General features: G+C 48.2%; 1 protein-coding gene across 1 annotated transcript; it reads left to right on the forward strand.

The window, feature by feature from the left end:
• The first annotated feature begins 2,691 nt into the window (after positions 1 to 2,691).
• Positions 2,692 to 19,538, forward strand: SUN5 (Sad1 and UNC84 domain containing 5). The gene is made up of 13 exons (XM_007122360.1): positions 2,692 to 2,869; positions 4,889 to 4,947; positions 5,144 to 5,212; positions 6,211 to 6,277; positions 7,180 to 7,241; positions 10,924 to 10,973; positions 12,247 to 12,281; positions 12,873 to 12,981; positions 15,846 to 15,924; positions 16,885 to 17,000; positions 17,512 to 17,679; positions 18,219 to 18,305; positions 19,365 to 19,538. Exons 1-13 carry the CDS (start codon positions 2,784 to 2,786, stop codon positions 19,494 to 19,496), a joined length of 1,119 nt encoding a protein of 372 aa, XP_007122422.1. The 5' UTR covers positions 2,692 to 2,783; the 3' UTR covers positions 19,497 to 19,538.
• Positions 19,539 to 20,265: the final 727 nt, after the last annotated feature.

The following is a 20,265-nucleotide window of genomic DNA, read 5'->3' on the forward strand; positions in this document are numbered from 1 at the left end:
GGCTGCCACGTCCACGTAGCAAGCCCGCTGCCAACCATTGCAAGACCCTGGGGCCGGGCAGCTTTGGGGCCTCAAAGATCAGCAGATCTCTAGAAGCAGGGCTGCCCCCGGGAGGTCCCCTCATCGCCCCTGGGCCAGGCCCAGGAGGAAAGGGATGCCCAAAGCCAGGGGCACGACTGACCTCTCCACCTGTGCCTCCACGCGGAAACCCAGCTCTTCGAGGAGGCGCAGGAGGCTACCTGAGCCCCAACCGACTGAGCCCCGTTCCTGGTCACATACTTCGCCCTCATCAGACATGGAACCCGAACTCAAAGGGCTGCAGACGAGAGGGTGTGGAGGACCCAGTGCTGCTGCTTAACACTCAGCCTCTCTCCAAAGGCACATCCCACTCACAGAGGACTGAGCCCATCTGCTCTTTCCGCGTTACAAACTCCAGCCTCCGCCTTGGCTACACGGGGCCCAAGGAACTGTGTGTGCCCCTGAATGGGTTTTTTCTATACATGCGCGTCTGAGGGGTATATGCGTCCTTATATTTGTGTGTGGTTGTGTGTGCGTAGTCATGCAGACACACGTGTGCTAGGTCATAATTACTGGCATCAGAGGAAAGTGAGTGTTTGTGTGTGGGTGTGCACATGAAATGGACGTGTTGCCATCTTAGTTTATGGTGTCACATGCCTGTTTACATGAGTGCAGGTGTGGGGAGTTTTGTGTACAGTATGTTTAAGTGGGCTTAGTATACTGAGTGTGTCTGTGGGTCTGTACGTGTATGTATATGTGTGCATAGTGGACTGGTTCCTGACGTTCGGGTTATGCATATGTGTTTGTGTGTGTACATACACGTGTGCACAGTAGGTGATGGCAGAACTGCAGGGAAGGCCCCTCCATTCCTCTGCATGGCTCACCTGGGGTACAGACACAAGGGGCCCCAGGGCCTTCCCCCCCTCCAGAGCCCTCCATGGCTCCCACTGATTCCACACCAGCCCATATACCAGGCCCAGAGTCCAGGCCCAGCCGTGCTGGGTCCCCACTAGTGCCCACAGAGCTGACAGGAAGTGCAGAAACCATCTGACCCTCCCCTTAGAGACCAGAGTTCCCCTGGACCAGCCCTGCCTCCTAGCCCATGCTCCACTGCCCCATTCTTTAGGCAAAAAGGAATGAGCAGAGGCAGCTGCATTCTCCCTAATATCCTTCCTCTGGCCTCAGTTTATCCACTGATGCATAAGACCAGCCCTCCTGGTCTTCGCTGTAGCCGAGGCGAACAGCAGACTCAGCGGGAATCAGCACAAATATTGACCAAAGCCACTCTCAGTGTTTGCTCTCGGCATGAACACTTCCTCTTCCTCCACATTTCAAGCACCAGGGGACATTGGGTGAGAGCCAGTAGAAACAAAGGAGGGAGATTCTCACCAGTCCCACCTCCCAACCAGCAATGACAAACACTTTTCCATGAGCACCCGCTACGTGCAGGCTATTCTGCAGCCACTTTACCCTCCACCCTGAGAATAGGAGCTGCTTCTGCTCACCCCTGTGCTTAACAAATAGCAGGTGCCTAATAAATACTTGTTCGATGAATAAATGAATGCACCAATGAAAGGCCCTTGTAACAATGACAGTGGCGGCATTTCAGGGCTTCCCCTTCACCAAATATTCTTCAGGGCACTGTCTTAGTTTCCTATTGCTGCTATAACAAATTACCACAAACTTAGTGACTTAAAATACAAATTTATTACCTTAACAGTTTTGGATGTCAGAAGTCCAAAATGGGTCTCCCTGGGCTAAAATCAAGGTATTGGCAGGGCTTTGTTCCTTTCTAGAAACTCTAGAAGAGAATCCACTTCCTGGCCTTCATTCCTTGGCTCATGGGTCCTTCCTCCGTCTTCAGAACCAGCAAGTTAGACTCCTTATGCTGTCATCTCTCTCCTCTTCTGCCTCCCTCTTACACTTATAAGGACCCCTATCATTACCCTGGGCCCACTTGGATAATCTAGGATATTCTCCCATGTCAAGGTTAGCTGATTAGCAACCTTAATCTCATCTGCAAACTTCAGTTCCCCTTACATAATCTAAAATATTTACATGTTCAGGTTTTAGTATGTGAGCCTCTTTGGAGGACAGTTACTCTATTTACCAAAGGTACTTAGCATGCAATTAGAGCAACTGCCACCAGGGGGAAGAAGTGAATTCATTTTTAGCTCCACAATCCAAACAGGCTCTTCACAGTCAGGACTGACCGAAAAACCACATCCAGACATTCCCCTTCTGTATGCTTTTCTTTTTCACCAGTTAAAAGTAGAACTTTATTAAGACAAGACATAAACATCGTTTTGTATTATGTAAAATACAAAACACCAGGGAGAAGCTCGGCATTACAGAATATATTCGTGTACAGCCTAAGAATGTGGGAAGCTTGGGGCAGAAAGGGGCCTGGGAGTAAGAAAAAGCATGGCCTGGATATTGGCATGCCAGGTCTCTCCCCTGTCTAGCCCCTGAGTCCCTGGCATGGGCCTTGCTTTCTTGAGACCTCAATTTCTCCATCTTTAAAGTGGAAAGTTGGTCAAAATGGGTTCCTCCAAGGGGAAGTTCCAGGGCGAAGCTAGAGACTGGGCTGACCATCCCCACCTGCTCTGTGAGGTCACAGTGCCAACAGCTCCCCTTGGCCCAGGGAAGATTCCACATGGCACCGTCCAGGGAACGCTAGGAGGTGGCAGCAGAAGTAGCCACTTCCTCCTCACCGACTCTCAGAGAGCCCTGCCACCAATTCCCCATCCTAGAGAAGGACATCGATGCCCCGGTCCTCAAGGAGCCCTGCGGACTCGTGTGACCCACGCGAAAATGTGGTCCACGTCCCCAGGGAAGTCAGACCCAGGAGGTGAGGACAGCATCCCCTCCCTCTGCCCAGCCCTTGACAGTTCACAAAATGCTGCCCCTCAGCCTTTTCTTGGAAGCCAGCGGGCATTACCAGCTGCGCCTACAGATGCAGCACCTGGGGTCAGAGAGATTGGACAGTGGCTTTCCTAAAGTCTCCCGGCCAGGAAGTGGTGGAGCGGTTATCTTTTCAGCATGTGTTTACTGAGCACCTGCTGTGTGCCAGGCACTGGGCAGAGTGCTGGGAGCACGGCCTTGCACCAGATGGGTGTGGTCCCTGCCCCTGTGGAGCTCACGTGAGGGAGACAGATAGTAAGTGAGAAAACACACATCTCTGCCATCTTTATCTGTAGGAGAACTCTGGCTGCAGGTGATGGAAATTCCAGCTCAAAATGATGCCTACCTCTGGGCCCCCAGAACAGGTGTATATCCCAAGAGGGTATACAAAACAGTTCACTGGGGTAAGGGGAAAAATTATTAGAACTTCAGTATGTATTTTCCTTTAGCTCATCCTCTTTTAATTTATATTCCTCAGGAAGGTAAAAATAAAGCTTGTACATTTGAAAGGGCAAATAATATATCAGCACACTTGTATATATATATATATATATATATATGTGTGTGTATGTATAGCTATACATATATATATGTAAATAACATCGGGAGTATAATAAAAAATGATGTTTGGAGACCATTACCTTAAGAAATAAAGAAAATATGTATTCGTATAGCTGATTCACTTTGCTGTACAGTAGAAACTAACACAAGATTGTAAAGCAACTACGCTCCAATAAAAATTTTAAAAAAAGAAAAGAAAGAAAAACATACAACACAGGGAATATAGCTAATATTTTATAATAACTATAAATGGACTATAACCTTTAAAAATTGTGAATCACTGTATTGTACACCTGTAACTTATAAAATATTGTACAACTATATTTCAATTAAAACAATTTTTAAAGGAATAAAGAAAGTTTATCTCACATATTCAAAGGTCCCAAGATATGGGTGGCTCCTGAGAACATTAATGCTGAGGTTCTGCAGTGCCAGCCAAGAAGCAGGTTCCTGCCATCTTTTTTTTTTTAAGTTTATTTATTTATTTGTGGCTGTGCTGGCTCTTCGTTGCTTCGCGTGGGCTTTCTCTAGTTGCGGCGAGTGGGAGCTACTCTTCGTTGCAGTGCGCGGGCTTTTCTAGTTGTGGCGAGCGGGGGCTGCTCTTCGTTGCGGTGCACGGGCTTCTCACTGCGGTGGCTTCTCTTGTTGCGGAGCACAGGCTCTAGGCGGGCAGGCTTCAGTAGTTGCGGCCCGTGGGCTCAGTAGTTGTGGCTCGCGGGCTCTAGAGTGCAGGCTCAGTAGTTGTGGCACACAGGCTTAGCTGCTCCGTGGCATGTGGGATCTTCCTGGACCAGGGCTCGAACCCGTGTCCCCTGCGTTAGCAGGCGGATTCTTCACCACTACGCCACCAGGGAAGTCCCTCCTGCCATCTTTTTGCTCTCCCTTTTGGCCTCCTCTCATGGTCACAAGATGGCTACCACTGTCCCAGGGGTCACACAGAAGCATGGCCATATAGGGTGGAAGGAGAGTGGGTATTGCATCCTGTAGGTCTCAGCTTAGCAATGAGAAAACCTTTCCCCCAAGTCCCAGACCCCTGTATCCACCCCCACACCGCACCCCTGCAGACTTCCGCATCCTTGTGCCAACAGCAAGGAGACTGAGAATACAAGAGGCTGAGACCAATCAGGACCATCTAAATCATTCGGGGGAGAAGGGGACAAGGGACCAAAATCAGCCTTCTGCCAGTAAGAGGAGGGAGTGGCTTTTGGAAGACTGCCACAGCAAACTGAGTCCTTTCCTCGAAAGAGACCTGCATCGGGGGTCAGCCAGACGTGGGTCTCTCCCTGATTCGCAGTCCTATGGTCTTGAGCAAACTTTCCTGCAATTCAGTTTCTCCATCTGGAAAATGGGGACACCACATTCCCTGTAAGTTGTAAAATGCAATTGTGAATCTTGTTGTTGCCAGGATCATCCAACGAGGCCGGAACATCTGCAGGACGACAGAGGAGCCTTTGTCAAACACAAGTGAGAAGGGTGGGGAGAGGGGATCCCAGGGTCTTTGTGGGCAGTGAGGGGCTGAGGCTAAAAGATGTCAAATGGACAACCCAGGGTCACCCAGCAAGGGGAGGGGCAGGGCAGGGGGCAGGGATGCGCCCCCCGTGTCTGCAGGCACCATGTCCCAGAGGCTGGCAGTGACATGACAGCCCTGTGCTCTCTGCAGGTGACGCCTCCCTGTTGCCTTTCCGCATCATTGCCTCAGGTCTGACCCAGTGCATGCTGGGATGTATGTGTACGTATACACAGAAGAGCCGCCTTGGCCATCAACATGGGCCTGGGAAGAGGGCCCAGCCTCAAGTCGGGCTGCAGGTTGAGCTCTGGAGGTCTTCCCTTCAGAGGTGTCACGGGTGTCATTCCAGCGAGGATCTCTTTGGCGGTTGGAGAGAGGGACTAGGAGAGAGACTTGCTGTTTGGAGGAGAAGCTAACTGCCAGCCCTTTTCTGCTCTGCCACCAGGCTGGTCCCTGAAGTCATGGGAATGGTTCGATGCCACTCACCCTCACTTCAAGGACATGGCTCTGACCACACCCTAAAGATCAGTCTTCTATGTTCACCCAGCCACACTTCCACTGTTGATCCACTCAGTCATTTATCCAACCATCTGTTCACATGTCCACCTTTTGGAATATCCGTGTATCCCATTAGTTCATCCATCCCTCCAATCCATTCACTGAGTCATCCATCAATTCACCCATACCTTTATTTGTTAATATTCGCATCCATCCAAGTCATCAACCCATCCATCCTTCTAACCCCCCTCTCACGCTCCCATCCTCTTATTCATCTTCCTATCCATCTATCTTCCAAGCCACTCTCTTACCCCATCTTCCATTTATCCATGCATCCTTCCACCTATTCAGCCATCCGGAACCCCTACTTTTTGCCAAGCTCCCCAATGCAGGGCAATGCTAGGCACCCGGGGATGAACCAGCGAGGACTCTTCTACTGAGAAGCTCCCAGTGTCTGGCAATGGACGTTAGCAAGGACATCTCAGACTTTTCATGTGCCTGAGTCACTTTTAAGTGTGTATTAACCGCCGGTTGCTAGCGGGTTTACTATAGTTCCAGTACTCACTCTAAGCTGATGCTTACCCAGAAGTAGAGCAAAGGACTGTCCTGGGCTCGAATAGCAAATTGAGAGCGTCTCCCAACAACAGGGTCTCACCCCTGTGAGTTGTGGCAGGATAAGAATGAGGGTGCAGCTACTCACTGCTTTCCTGTCTTCTCCACAGCCTGGATCACCTGCCTGGCTTGCTTCCTGAGGACTCAGGCCCACCAGGTTCTGTTCAACACCTGCAGGTAAGCAGGGGCAGGTGAGCGGAGGGTTATGGGGACTGGAACCGTGCACTGGTGACCATGGCAGCCCCATCACTGGATTGGACCTCCCCTCAGATAAGCTATGTCAAACCTGGTTTTTATCGGATCGCCTCACCCCAGACCCCAGTGTGGCTCCCCAATCGCTCCAGCACCTCAACCTGTAGCCCTCTGAAATCTTGTCCCACCCTTTCTTTCCAAGCTCCTCTTATTCCGCTTTCTGCTGTGGATCCATTGGGCCAGCAAGGCTAGGATTCTCACTCCCTGGACCCACTATTCCTCTTCCCACCTCCATACCTTTGTACAGGCTGTTCTTCCTGCCTGCAATGCCTGTCCCATTCTTTCCCTTTCCGTTCCCTGCCCATGCAAATGCCTCTAAATTCCTGCAAGAGTTTTCCACCTCATTCATTCATTTAAAGTTTATATTCTAAATGCTTCCTTAATGCCTACTCTGGGCCCAACCTGGCCTCCATCACTCATGAGCTCCCAGTTGGGTGGGGCAGGCAGACACCAAAAACAGTGCCAGGCTGGGAGTGTTGACTCTGGAGGTTGTAGGCAGAGGGGACATTTGAACGAAACCCTGAAGAGTGCATTTCCCAGGAGAGAAGAAGGGAGGGGACAAACAGTATATAGATGGAGAGAGGGAGTGAGAAGGACATGGGTGACCACTGTGAGTTGATCTCTGATGGCCCCAGATACTGAGGTAAGAGCTTTCTTTCCTCTGAGATGCTGTGGAGCCACAGAATATGGCCAGCATTAGGGAGAGAGTGTCATTGCCCAGAAAGGAACCTGTCTCTTGGGGTGGGAACAGGGAAAGAGCCAGGTTAAGACTTACTAGGCTGTGCAAAGCCCTACCTCGCCTTGACCACTGCTTCTCTGTCTTCCAGATGCAAGCTGTTCCTCCACAAGCTCATGGAAAAGACAGGTGTTCTGATCCTCTGTGCTTTTGGTGCGTGTCCAGAGCCCTGCCCCATCCCAGGTGGAGGTATCCCTGGGCTCTTGCCCATCCTGGGAAGGGAAAGAGTGAGGGTTCTGGCACTGACTATGTGACACTGGGTCAGACACTGCCCCTCTAGGAGCCTCAGTTTCCTCATCTGTCTAATCAGTGTTGCTCAGAAGATTAAATGAAACAGTGACCAAGAAAATTTTTTGAAAGCTAAGAAAAACTTTGAAAACTGTAAAGCTCTCCCCAGACCATGTTATGATAATCATTTCTCTCTCTCTCTCTCTGGGTCTCTATGGCTTCCTACCAGACACCACCACCACCTCCGCATCACAGCTTTGCTTTTTCAAGCAAAGGAATCTCCTCCTTCCACTTAAGGGCACCACGGGGTTTGGAGCTGGGGGAGAATTTTCTAGGAAATTAGAAAGTCCTAGGCAACATAACCCAACAGATAAGATTCTTTTAAATAGCTTTATTAAGGCGTACTTGACATACCATAGATCACCCCATTTTTAAGTGTATAATACAGCAGTTTTTAGTATATTCACAAAGTAGTGCACCCATCACTACTAACAAATTCCAGTATTTTCACTGCCCCCGAAAGAAACTTCCCAGTCCCTGGCAGTCATTCCCCATGTCCCCTCCCCTTCGACCTGGGCAACCACTAATCTATTTTATGACTCTATGGATTTGCCTATTCTGGACATTTGATATAAATAGAATCATACAATATGTTGTTGTCTTTTGGTTCCTTTCACTTACAGTGTTTTCAAAGTTCATCCATTTGGTAGCATACGTTAAGGATTTCATTCCTTTTTGTGGCTGAAAATCCATTGTGTGGGTAAGCCACATTTTGTTTATCCATCCATCAACTGATAGATATTAGGGTTGTTTCTACCTTTTTGGCTGTTATTAATAAAGTTGCTATGAACATTCCTTTAATATTTTTGCATGGACACATGTTTTCAATTTTATTGGGTTTATACCTAGGTGTAGAATTGCTGGATTACTCTAACTATCTGAGGAATTGCCAAACTTCTCTTCCAAATGGCTGCACCATTTACATTCCCACCAGCAATGTGGGAGGGTTCCAATCATTATTTTTTTTTAACATCTTTATTGGAGTATAATTGCTTTACAATGGTGTGTTAGTTTCTGCTGTATAACAAAGTGGATCAGCAATACATATACATACATCCCCATATCTCCTCCCTCTTGCGTCTCCCTCCCACCCTCCCTATCCCACTCCTCTAAGTGGACACGAAGCACTGAGCCAATCTCCCTTCCAATCATTATTGTCTGTCTTTTATCAGCCATCCTAGGTCATGTGAAGTGATATCTCATTATGGTTCTTATTTCATGTCCCTAATGACTAATGATGTTAAGCATCTTTCCTTGTGCTTATTGGCCATTTGTATATCATCTTTGGAGAAAGGTCCATTCAGATCTTTGCCCATTTTTAAATTGGATTGTTTGACTTTTTATTATTGAGTTCTAAAAATTCCTTATATAGTCAGGATACAAGTCCCTTATCAGATATATGATTTGCAAATATTTTCTCTTATTCTGTGGGTTGTCTTTCTCGATAAAGTCCTTTGATTAAGGCCAATTGTAAATTTTGATTAAGTCCAATTTATCTGTGTTTTCTTTTGTGATATGTGCTTTTGGTGTCATATCTAAGAAACCATTGTCTAGCCCAAAGTGATGAGGATTTACTCCCATATTTTCTTCTAAAATTTTTATAGTTTTAGCCCTTACATTTAGGTCCATGGTTCATTTTTTCATTAATTTTTGTATATGGTGTGAGGTAAGGGTCCAACCTTATTCTTTTGAATGTAGATATACAATTGTTCCAGTACCATTAATTGAAAAGACTATTCTTTTCCCCATTAAATTGCCTGGTACCCTTACTGAAAATCAATTGACCATAAATATGAGGGTTTATTTCTGTACTCTCAAGTCTATGCTATTGACCTATATGTCTATCTGTTTGCTAGTACTACCCTGGATTGGTTGCTTTACAGTAAGTTTTGAAATCTAGAAGTGCAAGTCCTCCAACTTTGTTCTTTTTAAGATTGCTTTGGCTATTATGGGTCCCTTACATTACAATATGAATTTTAGGATCAACTTTTCCATTTCTACAAAAGAGGCCATTGGGATTTTGATAGGGTTTGCATTGATCCACACATGAATCTGGGGAGTGGTGTCACCTGAACAATGTTAAGTCTTCCAATCCATGAACATTGGGCTGTCTTTCCATTATTGATGAATAACTCTATGCCTCCTTTAATTCTTTCAATGATGTTTCGTAGTTTTCAGAGTGCAAATTTTGTACTTCTTTTGTTGAATTTATCCCTAAGTATTTTATTCTTTGACATTCTGTTATAAATGGAATTGTTTTCTTAATGTCATTTTCAGATTGTTCATTGCTAGTGTTTAGAAATACAGTATCCTCAGGGGGACTGGTTCCAGGAACCCCTGTATATACCAAAGTCTGCAGATGCTCAAATTCCCTATATAAAATCATGTGGTACAATAAATACAGTCAGCCCTCCTTACTTGCAGGTTTTGCATCCCCAGATTTGACCAATTGCAGATGGAAATTTAGATCAGCAGTTGGTTGAATCTGCAGATGTGAAACCCCCCAACATGGAGAGCCGATGGTATATTTATTGAAAAAAATCTGTGTGTAAGTGAACTCCACAGTTCAACCCCTTGTTGTCAAGGATCAACTGTACAATTGATTTTTGTGTACTGATCTTGTATCCTGCAACCTTGCCAAATTCATGTGTTACTGCTGACACTGGGCAAGACACCCGGTCTTGTATACTTTAGGATCTCTATATGCAACATCATGTCATCTGCCTTTTATTTCTTTTTCTTGACTAATTGACCTGGCTATAATCTCCAGGATAATGTTAAATAGAAATGGCAAGAGCAGGGAATTCCCTGGTGGTCCAGTGGTTAGGACTCATTGGTTTCACTGCCAGGGCCCGGGTTCTATCCCTGGTCTGGGAACTAAGATCCCACAAGTTGCATGGTGCTGTCAAAAGAAAGGGAGGAAGGAAGGAAGGAAGGAAGGAAGGAAGGAAGGAAGGAAGGAAGGAAGGGAGGGAGGGAGGAAGAAAGAGAGAGAAGGGAGGAAGAAAGAAAGAAAGAAAGAAAGAAAGAAAGAAAAATGGCAAGAGCAGACCTCCAATCTTTCACCACTAAGTATTATGTTAACTGTGGGTTTTCATAAATGGCTTTTTTCAAACTGAGGAAGTTCCATTCTATTCCTGGTTTGTTGAGTGTTTTATCATGAACAAACAATGGGTTTTACAAGCTTTTAATAATGGCTTGAATAATGAGATTTCAGGCAGCACAGATATCATAAAATGCAGGGGAGACCACACCCCCTTTTCTTCTCTTTGCCAATTATCCCCAGTAAGATTGAGACAGGAGAGGGAAAGGAGACAGATTATTTGGTTTATGTGAGACACTTTGCATATATGATATCATTCAATCATGAAGTGGATATTACTGCTATTCCCATTTTACAGAGGAGGAAACTGAAGTGTAGAGAGATTAAGAAACTTCTCCCAAATGCTAGTAAGTGGCAAGGCTGGGATTTGAATCCAGATGGCTTCACTCCAGAGCTCTTAACCTTTCATCTTAAATGGCTCATTCTCATTCCCCGTCCCCACAGGATTCTGGATGCTTTCTATGCACTTGCCGTCCAAAATGGAAGTCTGGAAGGTAAGTGTGTGCTCTCTTCAGGCCCCACCACTGACTGGCCTTACCCCAGCCAGTCAATGTCACCTTCATAAGCTCCTTTCACTCTTGCCACATCTGGACCCTACTCAGTTCCTGACTCATTCCGGCTCCAAATCTCTGCCTTTGCCATGCCACCCACCTGGAACCCATTTCTCCTGTCAAAATGTGACTTTTGAGGACCAGATGCATAGTTCCTCCTCCAGGATGCCTCTCCTTTCAATCATTCCCAGAAGTGACCCATCTCTTCTTTATCAAGGCCCCCACCTAGAGTGGAATGGTGAGGCCAAGGAACACATTTCTCTCTCTAGTCAAGGCAGTTTGTTCTTCTGCTAAATTGAGATGAGACCATTTGCTTTGTGGTTCCTGGAAGAAGGAGGAGGTAATCAATGGTCAGAGTTCCCTGTCTAAGGACAGCAAAGAGCCCTAGAGAGAAAGGGGATCTGATGGGCCTGTCCTTCCCTCTCCTCTTCTCCCTTCATGAACTTCATCATATATATGCTTCAAGACCCAGCTAAAATGTCACCTCCTCCAGGAACACCTAAGCAGAGGTAGTCACATTCCCCTCTCCCACAATTTTCTGTAAACATAAATGCAATTTTTTGTAATCATAACTATTTCCCCAACTGTATTGGGAGTCCTTGAAGGCAGAGCCAGGTCTGATTCATTCTAGCAATGTCCATCTCAATGCCAGGCACAGGGTGGACACGATCAATGCTGGATGTCTAGACGGCCAGATGGGAATGTGAATGGTTAGGGGATGGAAGTAATGGATGTAGGAATGGGGGGAAAATGGATGGATGAATGGAAGAGTGTACAGATGAGAGAGTGGATGGATGGGAGGGCAGATGGGATAGGGTGAGTAAATGGATGGATGGATGAATGGATAGTTGAGTGGGATGGTAGATAGATGGGAGGGTAGAGGGAAGCATGCGTGCATGGATTGATGAGAGGGTCAATGGATAAGGGAAGGAAGATGGATAGGAGGGTAGATGGATAAGGAAGATTGGATAAATGGAGGAGCAGATGGATGGGAAAGGGTGGATGGAAGTATATGTGGATGGATGAATAAAAAGAAAGGTAAATTGGATTTTGAATGGATGGCAGGTGGATGGGTGGGTCGGAGGGTGGAAGAATAAATAGGAAAGTGGATGAGTGGATGGATTTATGGTTGCGGGAGGATGGATGGATGAAACTCTATTGGGCCCAGGTTACGCCATCTGAAGAAGATCCCTTGCTTTCCTCAACACCCCACCAGGATGACAGCATAAATAGTCCACTGAAGAGCTTGAGGTAAGAAGAATCTGCTAAATAGTCCTATTGTCACCTAAAAATCAGAGCTATAGCCAGGACCTGAGATGTATTGGCTAAGAATGTGGGCTCTGCCAGAAAACCTGGGTTTAAATCCCAGCTTCCATACTTCCTACCTGGCTAAACTTATGCAAGTCACTTCACATCTCTGGGCCTTTGATTCCCCATTTATGAGTAACGTATAACATCCACCTTGTTCTAGGTAATTATGGGTATTAAAGAAGATGTAAACTGTCTTGAATAGTTCCTGGCCCATAGTTAGTGCTCAGCAAATAAGAAATTTTAACCAACAAGATACCACCTGGTGGCAGCATCCTTAAATGCAGATAAAACACTCAAATATTTAGAAGGAATGAGCTGGGTTTAAGGATAGTTGGATAGTCCAAGCAGAAGGAAGAGCATGAGTAATATTTTAGAGATAAGAACTTTCTGGGTAGGTTCAGGGATGGGCCCATGAGAGTGGAAAAATATGAAGCTAGTTCTTTGTGGGCTGACTGGCAAAGGTAGAAGCTGAGGGTAATAGCAGCAGCATCACAAATTGGTCAGTCCATATTCTCACTCCTTCCTCCTAAGGATGTACCAAGAAAAGGTGCGACATCATGCTGGGGAAATCCAGGACCTCCGAGGTAACTTGAATCAGCTCATTGCCAAACTCCAGAAGATGGAAGCCATGTCAGATGAGGTGAGATGCTGGCCATTCTGCCCCCAAACACCTGACCTCTCTTTGTTTGATGCCCCACTCCTCATGGTCATGGTCAAGGCTCCTCAAATCTCCAATTTTGTCTCACCCACTGTATGTAACTGTTACAAACTTTGCTACTTTCTCTTTTACCGGTAGCAGCTTCTTGTCTGACCTAAACTCAGATCATCAACCCATGCCCAGAATCATCAAATGCCCCAGGGATTTTTTTAAGAATGTCAGCACATTTTAGAGTGGTTGTCCCCTCTCTAGAATTTTAGTCCCTCTGTTCCTGTTTTTTCATAGCTCAGTGATGGTTTTAAAATATGATTTAGTAAACTATCTGGCTTTTTCTAGGTTTTTTTGTTTGTTTGTTCGTTTGTTTTTTTGCGGTACGCGGGCCTCTCACTGTTGTGGCCCCTCCCGTTGCGGAGCACAGGCTCCGGACACGCAGGCTCAGCGGCCATGGCTCACGGGCCCAGCCGCTCCGCGGCATGTGGGATCTTCCCGGACCGGGGCACGAACCCGTGTCCCCTGCATAACCCGTGTCCCCTGCATCGGCAGGCGGACTCTCAACCACTGCGCCACCAGGGAAGCCCTCTAGTTGTTTTTAGTGGGACCATTGGTTCTCTGTAACTTACTACATCTTACCTAGAAGCCCTACATCTTACCTTATATCTGAAATGTCATAATAATGTGCCTATGGGCTGGCCACACTTGGAACCCTTTTAATTTGGAAACGTGTTCTTTAGTCCTAAGAAATGTTCTTTAAGAAAGACAAATATCGTATTATATCACTTGTATGTGGAATTTAAAATATGATAAAAATGGACTTATTTGCAAAACAGAAACAGACTCATAGACATAGAAAACAAACTTATGGTTGCCAAAGGGGAAAGGGGGGAGAGATAAATTAGAGGGGGAGTTTGGGATTAACATATACACACTACTATATATGAAATAGATTCACAACAAGATCCTACTGTATAGCACAGGGAACTATATTCAACATCTTTTCCTATAATAGAAAAGAATTTGAAAAATATATAGATGTGTATACCTGAATCATTTTGCTGTACACCAGAATTTAACATAACAATGTAAATAAACTATACTTCAATTAAAAAAAAAAAAGAAATGTTCTTTAATCATGTGATTAAATTGAAGATTTCCCCCTGGCCCTGGTTGCTCTATTCTCATTTTTGAAACTCCTTATTATGTGGATGTCAAACTCCTAAACTAAAAATCCTCTGGGAATTTTTTCTTTTCACCCCATTTTCCTCTCTTTATCTTTTTGCTCTACAGTTGAGAAAACATTGTCAGCTTTATCTACCAAAACTTCTACTGAGTTTTTCATTTCTGCTAATGTATTCTGAATTCGTAATGGTTTTCTCTTTGTTCTCTCGGTGCTCCTTTTCCTAGTCTTATTTTCCTATTCTTATTTTATAGATGCAATATCTTTTCTTTTTTAATCTTTTTATGAGCAATATCTTTTCTTACCTTTTGGAGGTCAGCTTCTTACCTCTCTGTGCCTCAGTTTCCACATCAACAAAATAGAGTAATAATCACTGCCCTGTAACACTCTAGCTATTATCCTAGTTACCACTGCTGCATGACAAACCATCCTAAAACATAGTGGTGCAAAACTACCATTTTATTATGTTCAGAGATTCTGTGGGTCAGGAATTCAGACAGGACACAGCGGGGATGGTTTGTCACTGCTTCATGATGTCTGGGGCCTCAGCTGGGAAGACTTGAAGGCTAGGGGTGACCCAATAGCTGGGTCTGGAATCATCTGGAGGAATCTTACTCACTTGTCTGGAGATTGATGCTGGCTGTCGGCTGGGAACTCAGGGCTGTTGACTAAAGCACCCATAGGTGGTCCCTTCGTATGGCACGGGCTTCCTCACAGCAGGGCAACTGGCTTTCAAGAGTGAGCGTCCCCAAAGAAGCAGGCGGTTCACCTTTTAGGACTGAGCCCACAAGTCGTACAGCATCACTCCTGCCATAGTCACAGGTCCATCCAGACCGATGGGGAGGGAACTGAAGTCCCGCGTCTCCATGAGAAGGGTGTCAAAGCCACACTGAAGGAAGAGCGGGGAACAGGAGACATTTTTGCAGCCATTTTTCGAAAATACAATCTGCCACAGCTGTGAAGAGTCTAACAAAATAATAGCCGGTGATTACTGAGCACCAAACTGTGCTAAATGCTTTGCAGGTCTTTCTCTGGCAACAGAGCATAGTGGTTAAGAGCCTGAACTCTGGAACCAAAGCTTCCGGGTCTGCCTCTTAACAGCTGTGTGACCCTGGACAAGTTACCCTTTTGTGCCTCAGGGTTCTCCTCCTTAAAATGGGGATGATAATAGTACATACGTCCTAGGGTTGCTGTGAAGGCATAAGAGTGACCATATGTGAAGCCAAAGACAGTCCTGGCATATAGTAGCGGCTTTATGAGTCTCAGCTCTGATCCTTGCAAAGGTAGGAGGTGGAAGCGATTATCAGCCCATCTTACAGACAAGAAAATCGAGACTCAGGGGGCGGTAAATAGCCCAAGGGCCCTTAGCAGGAAAGGTCTGTCTGACTCCAGGTCCCCTGCCCTTAACTTCACTGAGACTCCTGGTCCTGCGTGTGTGACATCCCATCACAGTGGGTGTGAAAATAGGAAGTAACTCCATGGGTGGGATAGGGCTGGCCCTGGGCTTCCTCACAGCATAGCACCGGGCAGCCCTGTGTGTGGACCACGCAGGGGCAAGCAGGTAGGGACAAGAGGGAGTCCTGAAGGCACACATCACCTGGTGTGAACACGCCTGTGGACCATGATCCGTAAGAACGCACCAGTGCACAGCTTGGGTTTTCTGCCTTCTCAGCAAAAAATGGCCCAGAAAATAATGAAGATGATCCAAGGAGATTACATTGAAAAGCCAGACTTTGCCCTGAAGTCGATAGGTGAGTGCCTCCCCCCGCCCCCCTCCCCCCCACCCCGCACCTTGCCCCACCAATCGGCCCACCTCCAGTTTCCTCAGAAACCCTTCAGAGGGTAGATTTCAGTTCTGGTCTGGGGCACACTCTGCTACTGGGAAGTTTGTCCTCAGAGCTAACCTCTGCCTCCCAGTGGTCTCCTTGCTACAGCTTTCCGTTTTCTCCCATGGCAGCTGAGGTGGGGAGGGAGGGCCCTTCCCCACCCCTCCCCCACCCATCATCCTCCAAACCCAGGGGTCAGCAGAGCTGTCCCTGCCCGGCTGGGGAGACTGACCACGGGCCCAATTACAGTTGGGAATCGTGCCTTAGAAAAATAAAGCCAGTGGCTGCAGTAGAGGGGTGGGAAGGAGGACGCTGGGTTGAGACCTGGTGAGGAGGGAAAAGCATTCCAGACTGAGGGAACCGACGTGAAAGGTGCCCCTGTGAGGGGCTGCGTGGAAGGCGGGGAGGTGGGCCGGCAGGGCGGACTGCCCTGTGCAGACAGTACCAGCTCACGCAGGCACCCCCAGGCCCAAGGAGATGTAGGGTCAGAAGGCATCAGTCTAACTTCTCAGGCCCGGAGTTTCTTCCTCTGTGAAATGGGTATAATCACGGCCATAGTAATAATAACTAGGTTATAGTAACTAGGCTGACGTAAGTGAGCAAGCACCTTACTTCGCACCAGGTGCTGCTGGGAAAACAGTTTGGTGTATTAACTCCTTGTAACCTCACAACAACCCTATGAAATGGATGCTATCATTACTACTATTACTGTTACTATTATTACTCCCATTTCCCAGAGGAGAACACTGAAGTCCAGAGAGCACCAGTGACTCTTCCAAAATGCTCCCCCGGCACATAGTGAGTCTCCCCTCCACCAGGCAGAAGCCAGGGCTGCTCAGCTGAGACACCCCCCCCACCAACCCTGCACCATCACCTCCCATACAGGGGCCTCCATCGACTATGAGCAAACGTCAGCCACATACAACCACGACAAGGCTCGCTCTTACTGGAACTGGATCCGGCTGTGGAACTATGCACAGCCCCCGGACGTGATCCTTGAGGCAGGAGGAATGGCAGGACTTGGGGAGAGTGGCAGGGGTGTGGTCAGGGGCCTGGGGGCAGGAACTGAAGGCAGAGGTTGGAGTGAGAGTGCAGGGGGTGGGGGCCTGGGGCAGGGGTAGGGGTAGGAACAAGAGAGCGGGGTGCAGAGACAGAGAAAGGGGGCAACTGATGGGGCGAGGGGGGTGCTCTGGGGAGAAGTCAGCAAGGGCAAGAGGCGAGTGCAGACAGCAGGGACCCCCGGGGGGCTAGGCAGGAGTCGGGGGCAGGCACAGGGGCAAGGACAGCCTGCTTTGGCACAGGAAAGGGCCCCTCCCCCAGCTCATCCTTGCTACCTACAGTCAGGGAAACTTCCTGCTGTTGGTGGTACTCGAGCCAAGCTACTTGTAGGCAGGAAGGATCTGGCTCATCCAGGAGGGCCGAGGAGGTCTAGGCGAGCCAGGGTGGGATGAGGAATCTGCTCTCACCCACCCACCCACCCAGCAAAGCCCTCATTGCATCTGCCACTTCTAGCCCAACGTGACACCTGGCAACTGCTGGGCCTTCTCGGGTGACAGAGGCCAGGTGACCATCCAACTGGCCCAGAAGGTCTACCTGTCCAACCTGACACTGCAGCACATCCCCAAGACCATCTCACTGTCAGGCAGCCTGGACACTGCCCCCAAGGACTTCGTCATCTACGTGAGCACGCCCTGGCTGGGAGCTATGCTTAACTGAGGGAGGGGACAGCTCATAATGGCAGTATTCCAGGCACTGCGGTAAACTGTCTGCACAATTCCTGAAGCCTGCAGGGGCTAAGGAAGCCTGGCTTCCTTAAGCCAGCCTTAAGGCTGGGAATGGCCAGGGTTGGGGTCAGATCACAGCCTTCAAGGAAAGGGGGTAAACAGTACTTTATTTCAACCCAAGCTTTTCAGAGCCAATTTAGTCTTCAGAGACCATTAAGCCCCCGTTTTACGGATAAGAAAACTGGAGATTCAGAGAAAGGGCAGGGAAACATCAAACCCTACAAGTCAATGGCAGAGTTAGAAGTGGACCCCTAACCTTCTGACTCCCAGTCCAATGCTCTTTCCTATTCATTACTCTGTGCTACAGTGGAACGGTGCCCAAAGAGGTAGGGAGCTCTCCATCCTGGGAGGTGTGCAAGTCTCGGCTGGGAGAAGGCAGCCCCCCTAGAGGTCCTACCTGTGCCTGACACTTTCTCCTTGGTTCTGATTTTCCAGGGCATGGAAGTTTCCCCAAAGGAGGAGGTGTTCCTGGGGGCGTTCCAGTTTCAGCCAGAAAACATCATTCAGATGTTCCAGCTCCAGGTACCTGAGAAAAGCTGCCCATGTTGAGCACCTAATGAACACACAGCCCTGTGCAGGGCTTTACCCAGGGGACCCCACTTCATCTCCCAGCAGCCCGAGGAGGTGCACAGTTGTCACTAACCCATTGACAGATGAGGAAACTGAGGCCCAGAGTGAGAGAGCTACTGCCCAGGGCCTAGAGTATGACCCTGAGGAGACCTATTCGCTTCCATTTCCTGGACCTGCCCAGGATCCCTCCCAGGGACAGCAGGTGTTGAGCAGGTGGGGCCCGTCAGGCCAGGGTTGCTGGCCTCAAACTTAGTGTCTCCATCCTGGGGGGGCCACATGATCAGCATCTGGTCCAACCACAGGTGGGGAAACTGAGGCCTGGAGGGGCGGGAGTTGGGGACAGAAGCAGGACCAGAGGGTGGCTGCTGGAATGGCCCTGAGACTCAGTGGAATGTCTAGGCTTGGGAATCAGGCTGACCCTGACCCAAATCCTGACCCAACCAAAAGTTCTGTGTGATCTCAGGCCATTCCCTTTCTCTCTGGGCCTCAGTTTCCCCTGGTGTAATTCCCTGGGAGGTGGAGACCATCCTGTGAGATCTCACAGGCCAAGGCCCCCTTTTGCACTGGGCTCCATCCCCTCTGGGGAGGGTGCAAAAAGGGGAGGGGGAAGCACTTACAGAGCACCTACTGTGTGCCAGGTGCCAGTAAGCCATCTGGCCCCAAGATCTCATTTCATGCTTACGGCAACCCTGAGAAGCAGATATTACCCCTCCCTCTTACAGACGGGGAACTGAAGCCCAGAGAGGGCGTGGTTTGCCCAGGGTCCCGGAGCACGTATGTGCTGTGCTGGGACGCATTCCTCATCACAGTCTATCTGTCCTCTGGCCTCATCCCCTTCCATCCCAGCCCCTGAGTAGCAACTTACTGTGTGGCTTTGGGACATTCTGCTCTCTGAACTTCAGTTTCCCCACCTGAGGAAATGGAGGGTTCCCTTCCTCTCCCAAACACTCCTCTGGACAGGCCGGGTGGGGGCCTATGGCAAGCTGACTCCTGTCTGTGACTCTTTTCTAGAACCACCCTCCCAGGACTTTTGGAGCAGTCAAGGTGAAGATATCGAGCAACTGGGGGAACCCACGCTTCACCTGCCTATACCGAGTGCGTGTGCACGGCTCTGTGACTCCACCCAGAGAGCAGCCTAACTAGAGGCCCCACCCGGAGAGATATTAAAGTTTATTCTTCATGCCCCTGCCCAAGTCTGAGTGTCCTTTGGCCCCAAAAAGTGAGGGTGGGCTAGGGTTTGATGTCTGAAGCTCAGTTAGCAATTATCAATCACGTGCTGGGTACCCAGGCACCCTCATAGCAGCCCCATGAGGCCCCATTTCACAGATGGGGACAATGAAGTCCCCAAGCAAAAAAAAAAAAATGACTTGCCAGAAGTCACAGCCAGCAAATGGCAGCACTAGGATTCAACCCCAGGCAGTCTGATGCCCGTGCATGACTCAGCTTCCTGGCTTCAAGTCAAGCTCTGCCCCTGACCCGAGTGTGACCTTGGGCAAGACCCAGCCCTCTCAGTCTCTCCATCTGTACAATGGGGACAGAATTAAGGCTGTTGTATCAGATGATGTGGGAGATGAGAAATCCCACCCTTGACCATCACAAGAGTGTTTCAGCATTACTGATCATTACGGAAGTGCAAATCAAAACTACAGTGAGATACCACTTCACACCCATTAGGATGGCTATCACCAAAAAAAAAAAAAAACAACAACCAGAAACGGTAAGTGTGGATGAGGATGTAGAGAAACTGGAACGCTTGTGCACTATCAGTGGGAAGGTAGGTACAGCCACTGTGGAAAACAGTAAGGCAGTTCACAAAAAAATTAAAAATAGAATCACCAGGCTTCCCTGGTGGCGCAGTGGTTGAGAGTCCGCCTGCCGATGCAGGGGACACGGGTTCGTGCCCCGGTCCGGG

The sequence above is a fragment of the Physeter macrocephalus genome, chromosome 14 (genome assembly GCF_002837175.3).
Source record: "Physeter macrocephalus isolate SW-GA chromosome 14, ASM283717v5, whole genome shotgun sequence".
NCBI classification, from domain to species: Eukaryota; Metazoa; Chordata; class Mammalia; order Artiodactyla; family Physeteridae; genus Physeter; species Physeter macrocephalus.